This window comes from Pieris rapae, chromosome 11 (genome assembly GCF_905147795.1).
Source record: "Pieris rapae chromosome 11, ilPieRapa1.1, whole genome shotgun sequence".
In the NCBI taxonomy this organism is placed as follows: Eukaryota; Metazoa; Arthropoda; class Insecta; order Lepidoptera; family Pieridae; genus Pieris; species Pieris rapae.
In genome coordinates, this window is record NC_059519.1 from 5787517 (window position 1) to 5807202 (window position 19686).

Consider the following 19686-nt stretch of genomic DNA (forward strand, 5'->3'; position numbering starts at 1 on the left):
TAGATTATTTTCTCTATACCCATTTAATTTTCTAGAAGTTATACTGAGACTGAGATTAAAACTACATATTTTTTAAATCCATTAATTTTGTTAATATACAAAAGTCATTTGATTCTAAAGTATGTAATTTGAGTCAGATTTAAGATTAGCGGGAATGTTACGAATGTTAGCAATTGAATCTATTTTAATTTAAATTATGGAGAATTTTTCAAGATATTCCTTTATTATTTTATGAGGCAGCGTTATGGTGACGTGTTACTGTATACAGTGGGTCGCGGGCTACAACTGTATAAAAGCCATATACTGGATTTAAGATATCGATACACGAAAATAACCACCCTTTTTTATTTATCACTGCCCTTATCTATAGGGTTCTGTAGTTTATTGGGCCTTTATTTGGCATTTCATTGTTACAGAAATGTTATACTTGAATATAAAGTATTGTACCTAAATGTTGTTTATTTGAATTATTAAAAACCCTCAGGAAACTAAAGAAGTGCAAAATGATGGAGCTCTATTTCGACTCAGAGTCCGTTGGGCTGGAAGCTAACTCACTTCGCCAGGTTTGCATCCGGCTTTTTGTATAATACGTTCCATATACAAACACAATATTTACCAGTTTAGACCACGTTATACGCCCAAACCCAATAACTTGCTGCGAGCGGTATATTTATTTAAGTTTTTTGCAATGTATCAATAACTTTAGTTTTATTTCTTATTTGTCTACTTCTTATCTTGTCCTTTAGTTTAAATTTTCACTAAGTTCCATGAAGTTTTATAAAATATTATTGTTTAATCGTTGCCTATGTACTCTATCGGTACTTCAAAATAGAATAAATCGATGAGACTATGTCCTATACTAATTAGTACTAAAGCGGAAATGCATCATTATCAATAGAGGTCAAGGCTCAGTTCTGAGACTAAACATTTATTATCATATTTACAAGTTGTTCATTAAACAAGGTGATTTTAAGATCATTCATGTGGACTTTACACACTCTTGCATGATCATGAAACAAAATTTATATATACAAACACTGTAACAGAAATATATGATTTAAAAAATATTGGGGTTATGAAAACTATTGGTGTTTTAATTTTCCTACAACGCGTCATGACTTCTGTCTCTGCGACCCAAATAGTGTATTGCCCCCGTAAAGAAAAACTTCCTGTCTTCCCTGACCTATTCCACCACCTGCAAATTGCTGGCTTTTAGCTGCAGCAGTTCCTCGTCCACATTGTGAATCCGATCTACATGTCATAGCGACGTTTAATAATAATTTAGGATGAGATATATATTTTTTACTTATGTGCGGATTTAATACAGGTAATAACATCTCATTATCAACTGTATTAAATATTATAGCACGCTCATGTAAGGGGCCATCAGAGGTCAAATTTGGTCTTCTTAACATCGACGATATAACCATCACAAGTGCTGTGTCGAAAGACAAGTGTGCTTTGTCTTAAGATTGGAATTCCACTGTACATTTAGTCTGAGTACCAGAAGACATTATAATATGCGATCGGAAATCAGACCTTAGCGGTGATTTCTAAGATTAATAAATTAACTTAGAGCTGGCGTTTCCCTCGCTCAACAAAACTTGTCGTAGTACAGCGAGGAAATGCTGCCAGTATTAAAGGTACACTGCCACATAATAACTTTCTTTTTTAAACTAAAAAAGAAAGTTTTTTTATTTATTAAGAATTTTTTTATTATTTAAATAAAATAACCACATATGTACGTTAGGAATATTGTAAGTATTAAATATAAAAACAAAGATCTCCGAATTATTTCTAATTGAGATCCCTAAAAATCCTTTATAGACAAAAAATCGATAATTTATCACCGGATGCTGATAAGGAACATCGGACATTTCATATTACATCTGTCACTTGATAGAGTTTTTCTGAGTTGTGTCATGAGGATCTTAATCAAATGGATACGGGTTTTGGAAAGACAGGGTGAGTTTTAGTCTAATTATAAGCGAGCTGGTACTCACCTTGTGAAAACGTTTAAATTAGTACTTTAGAACAAAATCTCTGAACAGAACCCATGAAAAATTTATAGGTTTTTACCATATTTCCAGTCGACTGTAATATAACGTGCGTAGCGCGAAATGTGATAGAAATTTTTCTTGCAAGTTCGACAAAAAGGCGTGTGAGAACTGAGTGGTTGATCACTTTATTGATTGTGCTTCTAGTGGATGTCAAAAAGTAAAGATGGCCAATCATAAAAGTGATTGAATGTAACTTTACTTTTAATTAAAATATGTACTAATAGGAGTTTATTTACATTTACGTGGACTCACCAACGGATGGTTCACCCCCATTTTTGTGACCTAGAGGTCTTTGAGAATTTTAAAGATTTTAAACTTTATAAAAAAATTGAGGTCATCAGTTATTGATGCTGACAATTTGCTAGGCAATTTTAACAGCGGCTATTTGTACTATTAAGCCTTGAAATAAATATAATTTTAGAGTATCTATGCTAAATCATCAAAAATAAACTGCTGTTTGAGTAGATTTCATAAATAGAAGTCGAAATGTATGCAAGGCAGAATTACAGATTAAGCAATCAAACATAATACTTTATATAAACGATAATTAAATTTGTGAGACCCTTTTAACCATATTTGGTTACGTAAGTCTGGTTTGGTATACGCATTTGCGTTTCACTTAATTAAGTGAAATGTGATAGAATTTTTTCTTTCAGCTGATTTCGAAGCACGAGTTAACAGTTTTCGAAAAAAGAACTATGAGAGCTAATTGGTTGATTATTTATTCAAAACGATATGTTCTTTATATGTTCACATGATACGCAAGTAGGATTTGTAAAACGCAATCCCGTAAAATCCTTTATATCCTTGTGAGAGTAAAATTGTGGATGTTTTAACTGACTATAATTTATCGTATTTTCAATGTTTTTTTTTTGTTTTTTGTTTGTTTATAATATATACTATTCGTAAAATATTTACACATTTTATAAATAATTAATTTTATAAGTAAGTACTACAATATATAAAGAAAAAACAGTGGCACTACAACGCTTTATCTTGTTATTAGATTTGTGTACATGTTTCGTATTTTTTTTAATAGGCAAATCGACCTTCTGTGATCGAGACAAGTATTCGATTTTTTGGTTCTAAGGCTTGTCCGTTTCCCACTTTATTTTACTTCACCGTACAAGTGTTGGAAAAAATCTAATCAGGGATGAAACCTACGACCTGTGGGATAACAGCCGCATGTACAAGCACTAAACCAAATTTTCTCTCACACTAAATATACTATTATTTATTTAAAAAACGGAAGTTGTTGTAAAAGTTATTGGGTGAATTCGAAATCATTAGAGCGGAAATCACGAAATTTATTCCATGACCCCACCTCAATATAAAAACTGAGTATAGTCGTCTGCGAAATACAACATTAATAACGAATACACTCCGAATGATTACGCGAATATTGCTTTCGTTATTTGCTTTATATATAGTACAAGGATATAAATTTAAAGGTTTATTTAGTTACGTAGTGTTATATTGTATGTTACAAAATAAGTGGACAGGAGTTGAATCCACGGAAGCAAAAACATTTGTTTAAATAGTAATTTTAAATAATTTACTGCTGGATGAGATATTGTAAACATGGAAACTAGACTATTTCTATAGAGGCAAAGTAATTGGAAAAGTGAAGAAAACTTTTTTGGTTTATTATAATAGTGTATCTTTATGTTCCAGCTTATATTTTTTTTACACGTTATACAATTAATATCATTGCACCGCAGACTTAATAGTTACACAACAAAAAAATATAAAAGTATACAGAGAAACATAAATTTTATTTAAGTAATTTAATAAATAACAAAGAAATCTATAATTTATTGTCGGCCATAAAAACGTCTCTTAAAGGCGACCACTGTCATGGCATTTGTAATCTACGCAGGCTAGTAAATAGTTGCGCTCCCTGAAACATTAGCATACCCTTGCTGTAATTAAAAGCAAAAGCATCTTAAAAGGATGTTGAACAAATTTCTTAAAAATAAATTATTAATAATCGTTCTTTATTTTTATATTAAAATTGCTATAGCTTATGACGGCTACTGTACTCGGTATTAGAGTGGGCGTCGATAATTATTATTATAAGTAGGCACGCACGCGAAGTCACTAATTTACATTTAGTACGCGTCAAGAAATTTCATGAACGTATTTCCACGTAGAACAACCAATTTGAACGATAACATCAGTAAAAAATATTATTAATTAGAAGGATGTTTTTATACCGGAAACGCCCTTATATATTTCTGGGGTCCGGTCTCTTCCGTCTGATTCTATCCACCATTACAAGAAACATTAACAGAAACATAAAGTAGGTAGGATACGATCTTCAAGTATAAGTCTTCAAGGCAATATATTCATTATGTAAAGTTATTTATGAAAGCGTATAAAAGAAATATTCTATGATGACTAGCGTTACAGATGAGATGATTTAGTTGAGAATTTTCTCAAACAACTTTTTTTTTATAGAACAGGGGGCTAACGGGCAGGAGGCTCACCTGATGTTAAGTGATACCACCGCCCATGGACACTCTTAATGCCAGAGGGCTCGCGAGTGCGTTGCCGGCCTTTTAAGATAAATATACTTACTAATATGTAATTTCTCAAGGGCTTAGAGTTTTGTGGCAAGATTATTATTGGTATGGTGTTGTTATCATTATTAGTGCTAAGTCTCGACTCTGAATGTTACCCCAAGAGTTCAGAAAACAAATTTGACCGATATTGCAAAAAAATAATACCAAAAAAATCACTAATCAATGATATTCTGCCTTACGCTATTGATATTTTTAAACCAACTGAATTGTTTCGACAATATTCATAATTTACATAGCTATACAGGTAATTATTCATATAGATTTTTAAGTAAATGATTTTCGTAACCATCGTCGGCGGTTAATTAGATTCTTAAGCATTACGTTGTTCAGATAAGCTGATTAGGGGTTTTGTGATCCATCATCGGCTTCGTGTCATGTTTTACACACTGTGATAACGCTTGTATTTTAGGGGTATAAGAAATGGCAAAGCATTTTAAGAACGGTGCTCTCAGATTAAGAGTTATTCTATAATATATAGAATATATCTATACTTATCTATACTAATATTATAAAGAGGAAAGGTTTGATTTTTTGTTTGTTTGTATGAATTGAATAGGCTCCGAAACTACTTGGCAGATTTGAAAAATTCTTTCACTGTTGGAAAGCTACATCATTCCTGAGTGACATAGGGTATATTTCATTTGCAAAAAAAAATAGGCATCCTTACTAAAATTACGATAACATTAACATTTGTTTATTATTTGATACAATTCTAACAGATGGCGCTGAGTTAAAGGTAGAAGTGAAATGTGATAGAATTTTTTCTTTCAGCTGATTTCGAAGCACGAGTTAACAGTTTTCGAAAAAAGAACTATGAGAGCTAATTGGTTGATTATTTATTCAAAACGATATGTTCTTTATATGTTCACATGATACGCAAGTAGGATTTGTAAAACGCAATCCCGTAAAATCCTTTATATCCTTGTGAGAGTAAAATTGTGGATGTTTTAACTGACTATAATTTATCGTATTTTCAATGTTTTTTTTTTGTTTTTTGTTTGTTTATAATATATACTATTCGTAAAATATTTACACATTTTATAAATAATTAATTTTATAAGTAAGTACTACAATATATAAAGAAAAAACAGTGGCACTACAACGCTTTATCTTGTTATTAGATTTGTGTACATGTTTCGTATTTTTTTTAATAGGCAAATCGACCTTCTGTGATCGAGACAAGTATTCGATTTTTTGGTTCTAAGGCTTGTCCGTTTCCCACTTTATTTTACTTCACCGTACAAGTGTTGGAAAAAATCTAATCAGGGATGAAACCTACGACCTGTGGGATAACAGCCGCATGTACAAGCACTAAACCAAATTTTCTCTCACACTAAATATACTATTATTTATTTAAAAAACGGAAGTTGTTGTAAAAGTTATTGGGTGAATTCGAAATCATTAGAGCGGAAATCACGAAATTTATTCCATGACCCCACCTCAATATAAAAACTGAGTATAGTCGTCTGCGAAATACAACATTAATAACGAATACACTCCGAATGATTACGCGAATATTGCTTTCGTTATTTGCTTTATATATAGTACAAGGATATAAATTTAAAGGTTTATTTAGTTACGTAGTGTTATATTGTATGTTACAAAATAAGTGGACAGGAGTTGAATCCACGGAAGCAAAAACATTTGTTTAAATAGTAATTTTAAATAATTTACTGCTGGATGAGATATTGTAAACATGGAAACTAGACTATTTCTATAGAGGCAAAGTAATTGGAAAAGTGAAGAAAACTTTTTTGGTTTATTATAATAGTGTATCTTTATGTTCCAGCTTATATTTTTTTTACACGTTATACAATTAATATCATTGCACCGCAGACTTAATAGTTACACAACAAAAAAATATAAAAGTATACAGAGAAACATAAATTTTATTTAAGTAATTTAATAAATAACAAAGAAATCTATAATTTATTGTCGGCCATAAAAACGTCTCTTAAAGGCGACCACTGTCATGGCATTTGTAATCTACGCAGGCTAGTAAATAGTTGCGCTCCCTGAAACATTAGCATACCCTTGCTGTAATTAAAAGCAAAAGCATCTTAAAAGGATGTTGAACAAATTTCTTAAAAATAAATTATTAATAATCGTTCTTTATTTTTATATTAAAATTGCTATAGCTTATGACGGCTACTGTACTCGGTATTAGAGTGGGCGTCGATAATTATTATTATAAGTAGGCACGCACGCGAAGTCACTAATTTACATTTAGTACGCGTCAAGAAATTTCATGAACGTATTTCCACGTAGAACAACCAATTTGAACGATAACATCAGTAAAAAATATTATTAATTAGAAGGATGTTTTTATACCGGAAACGCCCTTATATATTTCTGGGGTCCGGTCTCTTCCGTCTGATTCTATCCACCATTACAAGAAACATTAACAGAAACATAAAGTAGGTAGGATACGATCTTCAAGTATAAGTCTTCAAGGCAATATATTCATTATGTAAAGTTATTTATGAAAGCGTATAAAAGAAATATTCTATGATGACTAGCGTTACAGATGAGATGATTTAGTTGAGAATTTTCTCAAACAACTTTTTTTTTATAGAACAGGGGGCTAACGGGCAGGAGGCTCACCTGATGTTAAGTGATACCACCGCCCATGGACACTCTTAATGCCAGAGGGCTCGCGAGTGCGTTGCCGGCCTTTTAAGATAAATATACTTACTAATATGTAATTTCTCAAGGGCTTAGAGTTTTGTGGCAAGATTATTATTGGTATGGTGTTGTTATCATTATTAGTGCTAAGTCTCGACTCTGAATGTTACCCCAAGAGTTCAGAAAACAAATTTGACCGATATTGCAAAAAAATAATACCAAAAAAATCACTAATCAATGATATTCTGCCTTACGCTATTGATATTTTTAAACCAACTGAATTGTTTCGACAATATTCATAATTTACATAGCTATACAGGTAATTATTCATATAGATTTTTAAGTAAATGATTTTCGTAACCATCGTCGGCGGTTAATTAGATTCTTAAGCATTACGTTGTTCAGATAAGCTGATTAGGGGTTTTGTGATCCATCATCGGCTTCGTGTCATGTTTTACACACTGTGATAACGCTTGTATTTTAGGGGTATAAGAAATGGCAAAGCATTTTAAGAACGGTGCTCTCAGATTAAGAGTTATTCTATAATATATAGAATATATCTATACTTATCTATACTAATATTATAAAGAGGAAAGGTTTGATTTTTTGTTTGTTTGTATGAATTGAATAGGCTCCGAAACTACTTGGCAGATTTGAAAAATTCTTTCACTGTTGGAAAGCTACATCATTCCTGAGTGACATAGGGTATATTTCATTTGCAAAAAAAAATAGGCATCCTTACTAAAATTACGATAACATTAACATTTGTTTATTATTTGATACAATTCTAACAGATGGCGCTGAGTTAAAGGTAGTTTAGTTTATTTCCGTGTCGTGGTACCAACGTTTCACATAAGTTCTCCTACGGTTTCCCTTGATTAATTTACTACTATGTAATATAACAAAAACCTTAGCCACAGCAACGCTTGGCCGAGTCTGCTAGTTATATATATTCTTACTATATCTCTAACAATACATATACTAGCATTATCGTGTGCTGAAGGGATATTCCTTCTTCTATATTAGTTTAAATATACGCTGTTCTGGTAGAAGTTCTGTATACCCAGCAACCAACAAAATTTTAACATTATTATAAACTGTACAAGACATATTTAAATTGAGTTATCAATTACCGAATAATTGCAGATCCAGTTATATTTCAAAGTGAATTGCATAGTCTTTCAATCTCCCCTAGACAAACATTCTTATCAAATGAAAAAAATGTTCAAAGGAATTTGGTCGTTAGCAATATATAATAATGATTGATTTGGCGTGTTATATTGATAATTAGTGTAGCGCCAATAGGGTTGCGACATGGGTGAAAGGTTATCAATGGCAGGGTTGCTATGACTTGGTTCATATGAAATTGATGATTTTTATGTATGTTTATTCATTCTATTTTATTAACTAGGTTCGATTTTCGAATACAAAATAATGGTTATGAAACGATAATTTCATTCGATTAATGCTTGAAATTATTATTCAATTTTATATGTACTGTTTTTAAGAAAATTAGAATAGTAATTTTCGTTTGGGGCACAATTTGGCTGGTTCGGCTAGGTACAACCATTACGATTTGCGCTTCCGATTATAATACAAAATCCACTAATTCGATTAAAAACCCCTTCAAGATTGTGCCAGTTGAGTAATGTAACGCACAAATGCAATAGTAAGGGCCTGTTTCACAATGTATGGATAAAGTGCCAAAAAGCTATGCAACACATAAATTATTCGAAAGATAAAAGTTCCAAATAAGATACTTCGAATTTCATGACGTATAGCGCTATCTGACAGTCGTGAAACGCAAAAATACTATTTATCATACCTTTAAGTAACAGATAGCTTATTTGGAACTTATCCGGACATTGTGAAACAGGCCCTAAATCTCTTAAAAATTTGAATTTGGAATTCCAAACTAAATAGGAGATATTTCATGTCAAAGTAGCCAGTACGCCAAAACGATAATTATAAATGCAAAGATCTAATATATTATATAAGTAATACAGTGTGTTCCTTTAAAGACAATATTATTAGCAAGCTTTATTTAGGCGTTTTGATCAGATAAAAACTTATGTACTAAATACTCACAAAATTTGTGTTATTGGTTATAACCAAGTTTGTAATATGTTATAAATAGTTTGATTACAAACCTAATTGAATCACAATCAACAAGTAAACAATACGACCCGTATTTGCTCACTGCAAGCGTAAGGCTTGGAGCACATAATTGCAGTAAGCACTAAAATTAACCAAAAATCATAATTAAAACACAAAGTCGGATTCTTTTACAGATATTTCTGTGTGGGAGTTCTCTGTATAATCTTTTCTCTTAAAATTAAAAGGCAAATAAATATATCTTCGAATGGGTTGGAATTTCTTTGGGATTTAAACCTAAATATTAGTATTCTAACAACCACACAACACAACCACAGTATGAATCTTTAGGTTATACATATATACATGTTTTAATTATCGTGAGTTAATATCTAGCTTATAGACGATCATCCACAACACAGGAATGTTCTAGTGCGGACCAGCGTCTATAGAGTAATGGATCAATATGGGTTAATTCAAATTATTATTCTTAATAGGTTGATTCAAATTATTATTCTTTTAATGTTTTACTGCGCGTTCAGCTGTTGGTTGTTTATGATGTGTAGTCGTCGCTTATAAATGTTCTATCTTGTGCCTAAGCCTTTATTTCAGTGCGATTCTAAACCAATCAATGCTATATTGTTGGTCTTGGTATGATACAAACGGTTAAATAAGACTAGCTGGTGCGCGTACTTTGAAATTAAGCAAGCAAGCAAGAATTAATTACTGAACTTTGATAATCTTCAATCGTCACACATTATTTTCATTTTATTACTTTAAATATGTGTCTGTCGAGACTAATGGGCAACCAACTAATGGAGAGGTACCAAAAGCAGATAGAAGAAATTTATTCCTATCTAGGAAGTCATTTCAAAAGATTATACTGTTATGTTATTAATTAATAATTTTTCAAATGACAATTTGATATTGGTAGCAAAAGTCGGAAAATTACAATCTTCATTCATTCGGAATCTTTTCATTCTCAATTTTTAAATAATGGCAGACCTATGCGACTTCTTCGATAAAAATAGTCTGCTGCGTGTACTGCGATATTACATGCTTCTATATTGTGGGGAACTTGCAGATATCTGGTTAGCAGCGCTAACGCTTCTTAAGTTCTCATTTCTGTTTCACATATACATATATATTATATATATACTTTCTATAACATATTTTAGTACCTTTTTGTCGTTATTTATGTTTCAGAGCAAAATTAAAATAAAATACAAGACACAATATTTAAAAATCTTATAGAATTACTAACGAATTCATTACAAAAAATAATATCACGTAAAAGTACGATTGGTATTCAACGTACAAAGTCCTAATCTCTATTTTATTCCAAACGTATTTTTGAACCACGATTGCTCGCCCCTGGCTCCCAACTCGGCATCAAGATAAGTCTCAGAGGCAGTTAATCACGGGCGTATAGGCAGACAAACATTACATTTATTTTTTTTATTAGTGCCAAGGATTTATAAGTACGTACATGTTTTTTTATCATTTGTGTTTGTTTAATAGTGTAGATTAATTTGTTTTTCTTGTAATGCTTGAAATTATTATTCAATTTTATATGTACTGTTTTTAAGAAAATTAGAATACTAGGTAGTGCAGTGTTGACCAACTAAGGTCGTCACAGGTTAGACGTATTTGAACTGTTTTGGAAAGAATAAGATTTATACCTCTTTTTCCGGCTTCCATTTCTCCCAGTCAAGGAATCTGGGAAACAATTATTTAAGCCTTTTCTAAATAACCGTATATTTAATTTATATTAAAGATTCGTTCTGTCAAATAATCTATACAATGAAATGAGTACTCTGCAATTCTAAGAGAATCGTTCTCCTTTAACATAGAGAGAACAATCGATATTTTTATTTTATAATGTTGTCACTTCGCATTATATGTAGTAAATATACCCAAGAGTGCATTTTGATAGTCATGCGAAGCTTTCACAATATTTGATTATACTTTCATTCAGAAATTATTTTTTGAATAATGCAAAACTACTATTATCAGAGAAAAACTTTGAATTGGATTTTCAAAACAAAAATTTGTAAAAGAAATACGTTTAATACATTGTATTATCGAAGCAAGCAACCGATAAGAATATCGTACGACTTTGTTGATAAAGTTATTATTCAAATTTTAAATTACATGCCAAAATGCCAGATAAGGACACCTGTCAAAACTTGTTAACTTAGCTTCTTGCGTATGATAACGCATCAGTAATGGTTCGAAATTTAAAATCGGTATACTTAATAATTAATGCTTAATTTTTAACACTAATTGCTAGTTAATTTTTGTCATATACTATTGAGTAATCTACGTCGGATTCTCGGGTTGAGTTCTTAACAAACAAAAATGATTTTATGCATAGTTTTTTAAGACAGAGAAATGTAGGATTTGGGAGTAACTTGATCATAATTCGAAAAATATAAAGGTTTTTCGAAGGTCAGACTACACATAAAACGTTTTCCTTTAATTTAAGAAGTTTGAAGTACTTTTATAAAAATAAACAAGTTATTTGAATTTTAATATTTACTTAAAGAAAATCTGCTCTTGACTATTTCTCCTTGAATCGTGAGTTCATTGCTATCAAAAACTAATTAATTTTCTTCTTAAATATATTCAAACTTTCGTGTATTACGAGAATACTGATGACTTGGATCTCTTGAAGTGTGGCTTTCCATATTAAAGTGATGTGATGTTCACGATTAAAGACAATTGTGTTTATTTATTCATTCATAGAAATATTTCCATTACCGTATACATATTCATATTCATATATCTTATATCTTTAAACCAGCAATTATAAATATATATAAATAAATAAATATGAATATAATTATCTTTATTAGATAATTATATTCATATTTCATAATTTTATTAGTAGTAATTCGTACTTAAATAAATTTACAAAAAACACAATTTATAAGAAAAAATAACGAGCTAAGCTCGGTCATCCAGGTCCTGTATATTAATTTGTAAGTATACACTGATTCGTTAAGCAATAAAGTTAAATAGCTTTGCCATTTCTTCAATATGTCCAACATTGATATTCGAAGAACAATATCGAAAAGCCTCACGTGGATCGTAAACACTTTACGATTCTACGTTTCGAATATTGAATGTTTGATGGACAGGATTTTTTCGTACTAAGTATGGATAACCAAATACAAAAATAGGTTAGAATTTGAACTCTAGGTTTTTATGGCTATATATGTTATGTAGACTTAAATATATAATGACTTTTTGCACATTGTTTATATCGGCATGACTCAAACCTTTTAGTTGTCTCTGTATTATTTGCTTAATGTCTAAAAACCACTTTAAACATTCTGATATTACTAAAAACTTAAAGAAATTTTGCTATACTTCTGAAGAATTTTAGTCTAAACTTTGCTCTATGGCAACAATAATTAATAGCCTAAGTCTTTATTAAAATAATGTAAATGTTACGTATTCTATGTTTCTTAACATGATTCAAATCTTTTCCCTAATCACATGTATTAAGACCAAAGTAGCCATTTATTCTTTGACTCAAAACAGGACAGTTGGTCTTAGAACGAGGAATTTCGAATAATTGGATTTGCCTTGTAGATGAAAGGGTCTTAAAAAGTAAAAGCGATAACAAGTCAGGGCAGTCAATTAAACCATTGCAAATAGCATGTAAAAATATAAGGTCGCATTGTTTACGTTTACATTCAAGGGATTCAATGTCAAAGTACTTGCAGGAGTCTAAGTAGCAACTAAACTTTTATGTTATTGATGTTAAGATAATAACTTAAATAATTTACGACTTAATATATATATATATATATATATTGTGGCCTTCCATACTATTTAAATTTCACTTTTAAATATCAATTTGTACTTATGTATAAATTAATCAGTTGTTTTAACATGTTTAACCTTGCGTCATTAAAAGTTTTATGCACTGGAATTAATATTTATCAATTAAATGAAAATATAAGTACATTGATTAAGGTAGGTCATAGGTTAAGTATATAATGGTTTAAAGTAAACACATTTCTTTAGGTACATAATATAAATAAATATACACTTATAAGTATATACGTTAGATTTACATTAATATATAATATATTAATTGTAGGTTTGGTTTACTCCACTTGTTTTATTTAGAAAGTATTAAATTACATATGTAAAATAAATGAATTGTTTTGAAAACCGTTTAACATCATAAGAATGTATAATAAAAATATTCTTTCAGTCCTGATATTTTTTTATTTCTATAAATTAATTATATTTTGCATAATGCATATATATATATATATGCGTAGGGTTCCAAACGAAAAAGTTATAGTGGGTACTATATCATATTAGAATCGTCTATATTAAACTTCTTATTTATGTGTTAAAACTGTTTCTAACGGTCAAATATTTTATATAGTTGATATAATACAATGACAGTTACTGAAAAGAGGAGCTTTTTAATGTCCTATACTATTATTACTATATTATATCAAAAGTGACAACAAAAAACCAAAGGACCGATTTCATATATAAAAATATACCCAGAAAGATCTGGGTAGCATAGGTATTATTTATTTATAAAATATATTAAAAAATAAATTCAGACTGCGAATCTATTTACATTTACTTTATTTATTTTTATTTTTAGTACGCAATGAAATATTATCCCTTAACTATGTATTTAAGAAATCACTATGTAATTGATTTAATTAATTTCAGTGGAAGAACGCCCAAACGATCTAGAAGCAGGCGGGTCTCATATAGAGGATAAAAATGGTAACTCTAAAATACTCACACGATTGGAGACCGTTCCTGATATCAAAAGGGATACTTCAGGGATCACTACCCAGTATATCGCTACTGGAATCGGTAAGATGTAGGATAAATCTGGAAATTGCTGAAATATTCGAAAAATTTGGCACAAATGTTTACCTTAAAATATTGTCACTGTAGTGGCACTGCATGTATCTATCTATTTGCGAATATATCTCTGTTTTTCACTATAGTAATATTTGCTTCCATATTTTTCTTGTGTGGACACTTCAATGCAAATAGATATCAGTAATTATGTTAGGAAAGAGTTCTATTTATTTGAATCACGACTATATACAGACTTAGTTGTTTAATAAATAAAAACTGCGACTAATTCTAAGCATGTTATGTAACCTAGCCGTTGCGAATATTTCCGTAAATTTTTGTATGTGGATACAAAAATATTCTAAAAAGTTATAGTGCACTGTAATTCATTATTTATACCAATTACAGTAAATCTTGGGGCGTTCGCGTCTGGCGTGTGCGTCGCTTGGACATCGTCAGCATTGCCTCTTATGATCTCTGGACAGTATGAGGTAAATTTGATAATACACATATTATTATATTTGTGTATTTTTAGTTAAATAAATGGAATTTAGCATTGACACAAAAAATATGTTATATTTTGGGATAGGTGATAGATTTATAAGGACATATTATAAGAAAAAATATGTTATAGTAAACCTTTGTAATAAATAGAATTAATTCTTAACTTTTATTTTTTGCAATAGCTATTGCCCGAAAATGCAATTTTTGCAAACAACAAAATCAATTAAAATAATGTTAAAACATTCATTGTAATACCCAAAATAAAAATTTATGTCAAAAAAAAACTTTGGATAAGTTGGACGCTTCGCTTGGAATAAGCGAAAAGAAAAGATGCATGTACAGTATACAAATATGCAATCAGTCTATACACTCTTGACCGAGTTTATGTTATAGTACAGCGTGATTACATCAAAAAATGCTATTATACAATTTTAATTTGACTCAAAACGCGGAGTCTCAAAGCCCCTAATTCCTTCACGCCTTATAAACTTTCTGGGTATTAATATGGCTGTCAGCGATGAAATATTGAAACATTTTCATTAATAACATCATAAATAATACGGGACAATTCAATTAAATTTGATAGCTGCCTTTCGTGACTAAAAAAAGTGATTGCTTTTCTAATGTAATAGTTACCAACAATATTTTTCACCAAAATCGTTCAAGTTCTGACCATGAATATAATTTGGTAAAATTATGTATTCACCGACTGTAGTTAAAATATTTAAAGAGTTTTGATATATTTATACTGATATTGCAGCGGAAGACTTAATGCTAACGCTGGCAAACCAATAAACCGAAGACAAATATCGAATACATAAAAAATTTACGAAACTTAGAAAAATCAATAAAAGTTACTAAATACATAAATCTATCATCTATCTTGTGTAAACAGCGTCAAAATTGAAATGCACTGAACAATTTAAAGTTACCAAGTTTCGGGTCTAATCCTAAGATCCCGGGGCGAGTTTGAGGAGTTTGAAATGTATGTCACAGTCTTAATGAAACTATGCAATAAGGATTAACGGAATCTCTAAGTTCATCTTGATGATTCTCTTGAAAACACCCGTCGGCTGAAACAATTACTAAAAATAACACAAAGTTAGTTTACACTATGTAAGTTTTTTTAGTGTTGCTACAACTTCTTTCACTTCAGACAGATCTTGATTTAGTTAATTTACAAGTAATTTTTCATTATAGATAAGTAGAGCGTTCTGGTATTGGTAGGTTTGAAGTACTTGTATATGTTTTTGGCTTAAAAAACATACTAGGACTACATAACATACCATGGTTTTGTTCACTGTAGGAAGTCTTTGTTGCGCACAGAAAACTGTTAGTGCACAGTTTTAAAAACACAATCTCACTCTGAATCACATCCTTAATTTTATGGGTCTCCTATTCTCTGTATTATTACTTTTAGTAAATATTTAAAAGGTAATTAATCAATGATGTTAAGGTAAAACATCATTATAATTATAAAAATATTTATTCTTTATGAATTTGTAGACGCAGCCATCGCGATCGTCAGATGTTTTTACATCAAACAATGGAACACACACCAAAATTATGGTGAGTTGGGTTAATCTGTCATAACATCTAGAACATTAATATTGTCTTTAAAATAAGGGTTTATGAATTATTTATGTTGTCATGTGTATATATTTTTTCCACATTGACCCATTTATCTCTAACACGACCTCAAAGTTCATTAAAAATTTGTTTGAATAAGCATCATACCAAATAAACTGAATCAGAATGATAATTTTAATGTTGTTTACATAGCTCCCAGTGGAACACTGGGCAAACATTTTTGAATATCGTATTATTATAATTTTATAACAGCTATACATGCCTAAAAATTATTTATTCATATAGGTATTATACACTTATGAAATCATCTTAAATCAATAATTATACCAATGGCTGCAAAACATACCTCATTACATAAAGTTAATCTAAAACCAATGGCTATTACAATATAACATTTCACATTTACACACGCATGATTGTGCGTGTTGTATACGCTTTTGTGTGTATGTATGTCTATACAAATGCGCATATAGTCTACCATTCGTACAATACACGTATTTATTTATTATCATTTACATATTTTCTAGACCTTTCTAAAAATGCAAGGGTGCACTGTCTAATATATTATTATAGTTCATCATTTTTGTTACAACTTTAAAAGACACACAATTATGTTATAGAATATGTTTATAGCCATGATGAATCTGTTTGCATGGACCATTAATATTTACACAACACAAAACAAGAAGACAGTATAAAATAATACAAAGATACAATGACAATGAAAAATACTTATAAGTAATTTAACAAATAACACACATATTTAATATTAATTAAAGATATATTTATTTTAGCTTACGGAAACTGAAGCCTCATGGGTGGCGTCTTTGCTGTGTTTGGGAGCATTATTCGGGGCTGTTCCTTCTGGTCTCATCTCAGAATATTTTGGGCGAAAGAAAACATTGCTTTATCTTGCGCTGCCTTTGGTGGTCTCTTGGATCTTAGTCGCTTCGAGGTACATCCGATAACAAACCATACAGATTCAAATAGTATCGTAAATTTCAATGAAATAAGTGAAAAGCTTAGATATCTGGTCTGGTGTTTCTGGTAACTTAACTCATTATTAAAGTCCCTAAAATTTTATAAAAAGGTTTTAAAATCGTGAAAGAGGCATTGTCGTATCGATATTCAAGCAGTACAGACCGGAAGTTTTTTCTGTTTTTCCACATTATAGTGAGTAAAGTTTTGTAATATAATAAATATAGCGTTTATTTCTTTCAGTCCTAATGTCTACGGCTTGTACGTGGGTCGTTTCGTTAGTGGCGTAGCCGTAGGAGCCTTCAGCGTAGCGATACCACCGTATATTGAAGACATAGCTGAGAAGAATACTTTACCTGCATTGGCCAATTTCTACCACGTGCATTTTGCTTCTGGGGTACTTTTTGGCTATATTATTGGTAAGATTGTATTTAAAATACTCGAATTATGTATTTTATTACATACAGATATTAAAGAAATTTCGTGTCTTATTTAGTTATAAATACAATGATTTTGTTAACATTATCGTAAGTTTGTATAATTGCAGGATTGGTACAGAGCGCATCTTGGCTGTCGGTACTATGCGCTTGTATACCCATATCATTCTTCATTGGATTCATATTTCTCCCGGAATCACCAGCTTACCTGATGTCTCAAGGGAAATTCCCGGAAGCAAAAGCGGCATTAAAATACTACAGAGGAATAGACAATGACGTGGATTCGGAAATGAAAGAACTAAAGGAATACGTCAGGAATTACGGAAGAGATAAAGTGACATTCAGGCAGCTTTTCACTACTAGAACTACTATTAAGCCGTTGATCGTCTCTTTTGGGTTGATGATCTTTCAGCAGATGAGCGGTATCTATGCAATTCTCTTCTACGCCGAGAAGATCTTCAAGAACTTTGCAATATCGTTAAATTTAGCCAGCGCAACAATTATTCTTGGTTTCTGTTTTGTTACATCCATGTACTTCTCAACTATGTTCTTAAAGAAATTTAGAAGACGGGTTTTATTACTAATATCGTTTACACTAATGGCACTTAGTTTGGGCACTTTAGCAATGTTCTATCATTTAAAAGCTTCGAACCTATCAGCTCATACTACGTGGGTACCTTTGTCAACATTATGCATATTTGTATCCGTATATGCGGTAGGAGCAGGGCCCATACCTTGGTTGATGTTACGCGAGATTTTTGCACCAAACGTAAGGCGGAGAGCGACAGCTCTTACTGCTGGGTTTCACTGGTTTTTTGCCTTCGGGGTCACGAAGTTATACCAAAATTTAATACACTTGGTGAGTCCGGGGTGGACGTTATGGCATTTTGCTGTTACTAGCCTGATTGGAACCATTTTTGTATACTTTTTTGTGCCTGAGACTAAAGGAAGAACGTTGGAAGAGATACATAATGAGTTTGACGGTATTCATAAAAGGAAAAGGCATAGGCATGTTATTGAAGTAGAGACGGTTTCAGTGCAATGATTTATTTCTCTAACAGTATGTAGGAAACAAAATATTGCTGTTTGTATCTAGTATAGATTCTAAAGTCTGATTTCTAAAATGATAAATGTATACTATACCGCCAGAATTTTCATCATGATGGCGGCATTGTGACTCTTTAACTAACTAACTGACTTACTGTAACTTTTTCGGAATATTGCATTATTTGCGAAGGCGATTTTTTTAAATATGAGTTATCCTTATCTCTATATATTTTTGTAGATTGATGTAACAATAACTTAGGGTAGTCTTAAAATAACTCCGCATATAATTATTAAATACTGTAGTAATTAGGGCAAGGATCATAAATTGAAAGCTCGTCAAATCGCGTAGAAAAGAAAAATAAACTAAAATGTAAAGTGACAAAATCACGTTAGCGGCATTATGTTCTGTTGAGTTGTCATTTGAGCCAACGTGCAGTTAGAAACGATTATTTTTTTATACCATATAAAAGATCCATTAGTCATTTTAATGATATTTTTGTAAGCTACGTCTATCTTTATTAAGATTAAAATAGATAATTAGATTAGATTAAACCTAGTAAATATTTATTTATAAAAAGAGTGATATTTATTTTTCACGAGAAATATTTTACTTAAGTTTCGAGTAGAATCAGTATTTATTAAAAAGTTACTTCTTAATTAGCTATATAATTATCATATTAAGGGAAATTTGGAGCGCAATATTGTATATATGCCTTATACGTTATATATTTATTGCAATACATGATTTGTAAATAATATGTGAGTTTTTATTAGTTTTAAATCACAAACTCAGAAATGCGCGTCATTTACGCGATTTAAACGATGCCTTCGCCAAATCCATCTTACCTTTAAAACACTTTTTTTCCTTAAAGCATGGTGGATGACATAAGTTTTTATCAGAACGATTTTGAATTT

The 19686-nt window shown here is 30.7% G+C and overlaps 1 protein-coding gene across 3 annotated transcripts; it reads left to right on the top strand.

Moving 5' to 3' along the window:
- Positions 1-1910: 1910 nt before the first annotated feature.
- On the top strand, positions 1911-19323 carry LOC110994149 (facilitated trehalose transporter Tret1). Of its 3 annotated transcripts, none has more exons than XM_045630161.1 (7): positions 1911-1965; positions 14078-14227; positions 14624-14706; positions 16226-16288; positions 17104-17264; positions 17531-17706; positions 17835-19323. In XM_045630161.1, exons 1-7 carry the CDS (start codon positions 1923-1925, stop codon positions 18767-18769), a joined length of 1611 nt encoding a protein of 536 aa, XP_045486117.1. In that variant the 5' UTR covers positions 1911-1922; the 3' UTR covers positions 18770-19323. The 3 variants fall into 3 exon arrangements, with proteins under 3 accessions (XP_045486117.1, XP_022116351.1, XP_022116352.1); XM_022260659.2 differs by lacking the exon at positions 1911-1965 and adding an exon at positions 10734-10845; XM_022260660.2 differs by lacking the exon at positions 1911-1965 and adding an exon at positions 10901-11003.
- The last annotated feature ends 363 nt before the right edge of the window (positions 19324-19686 follow it).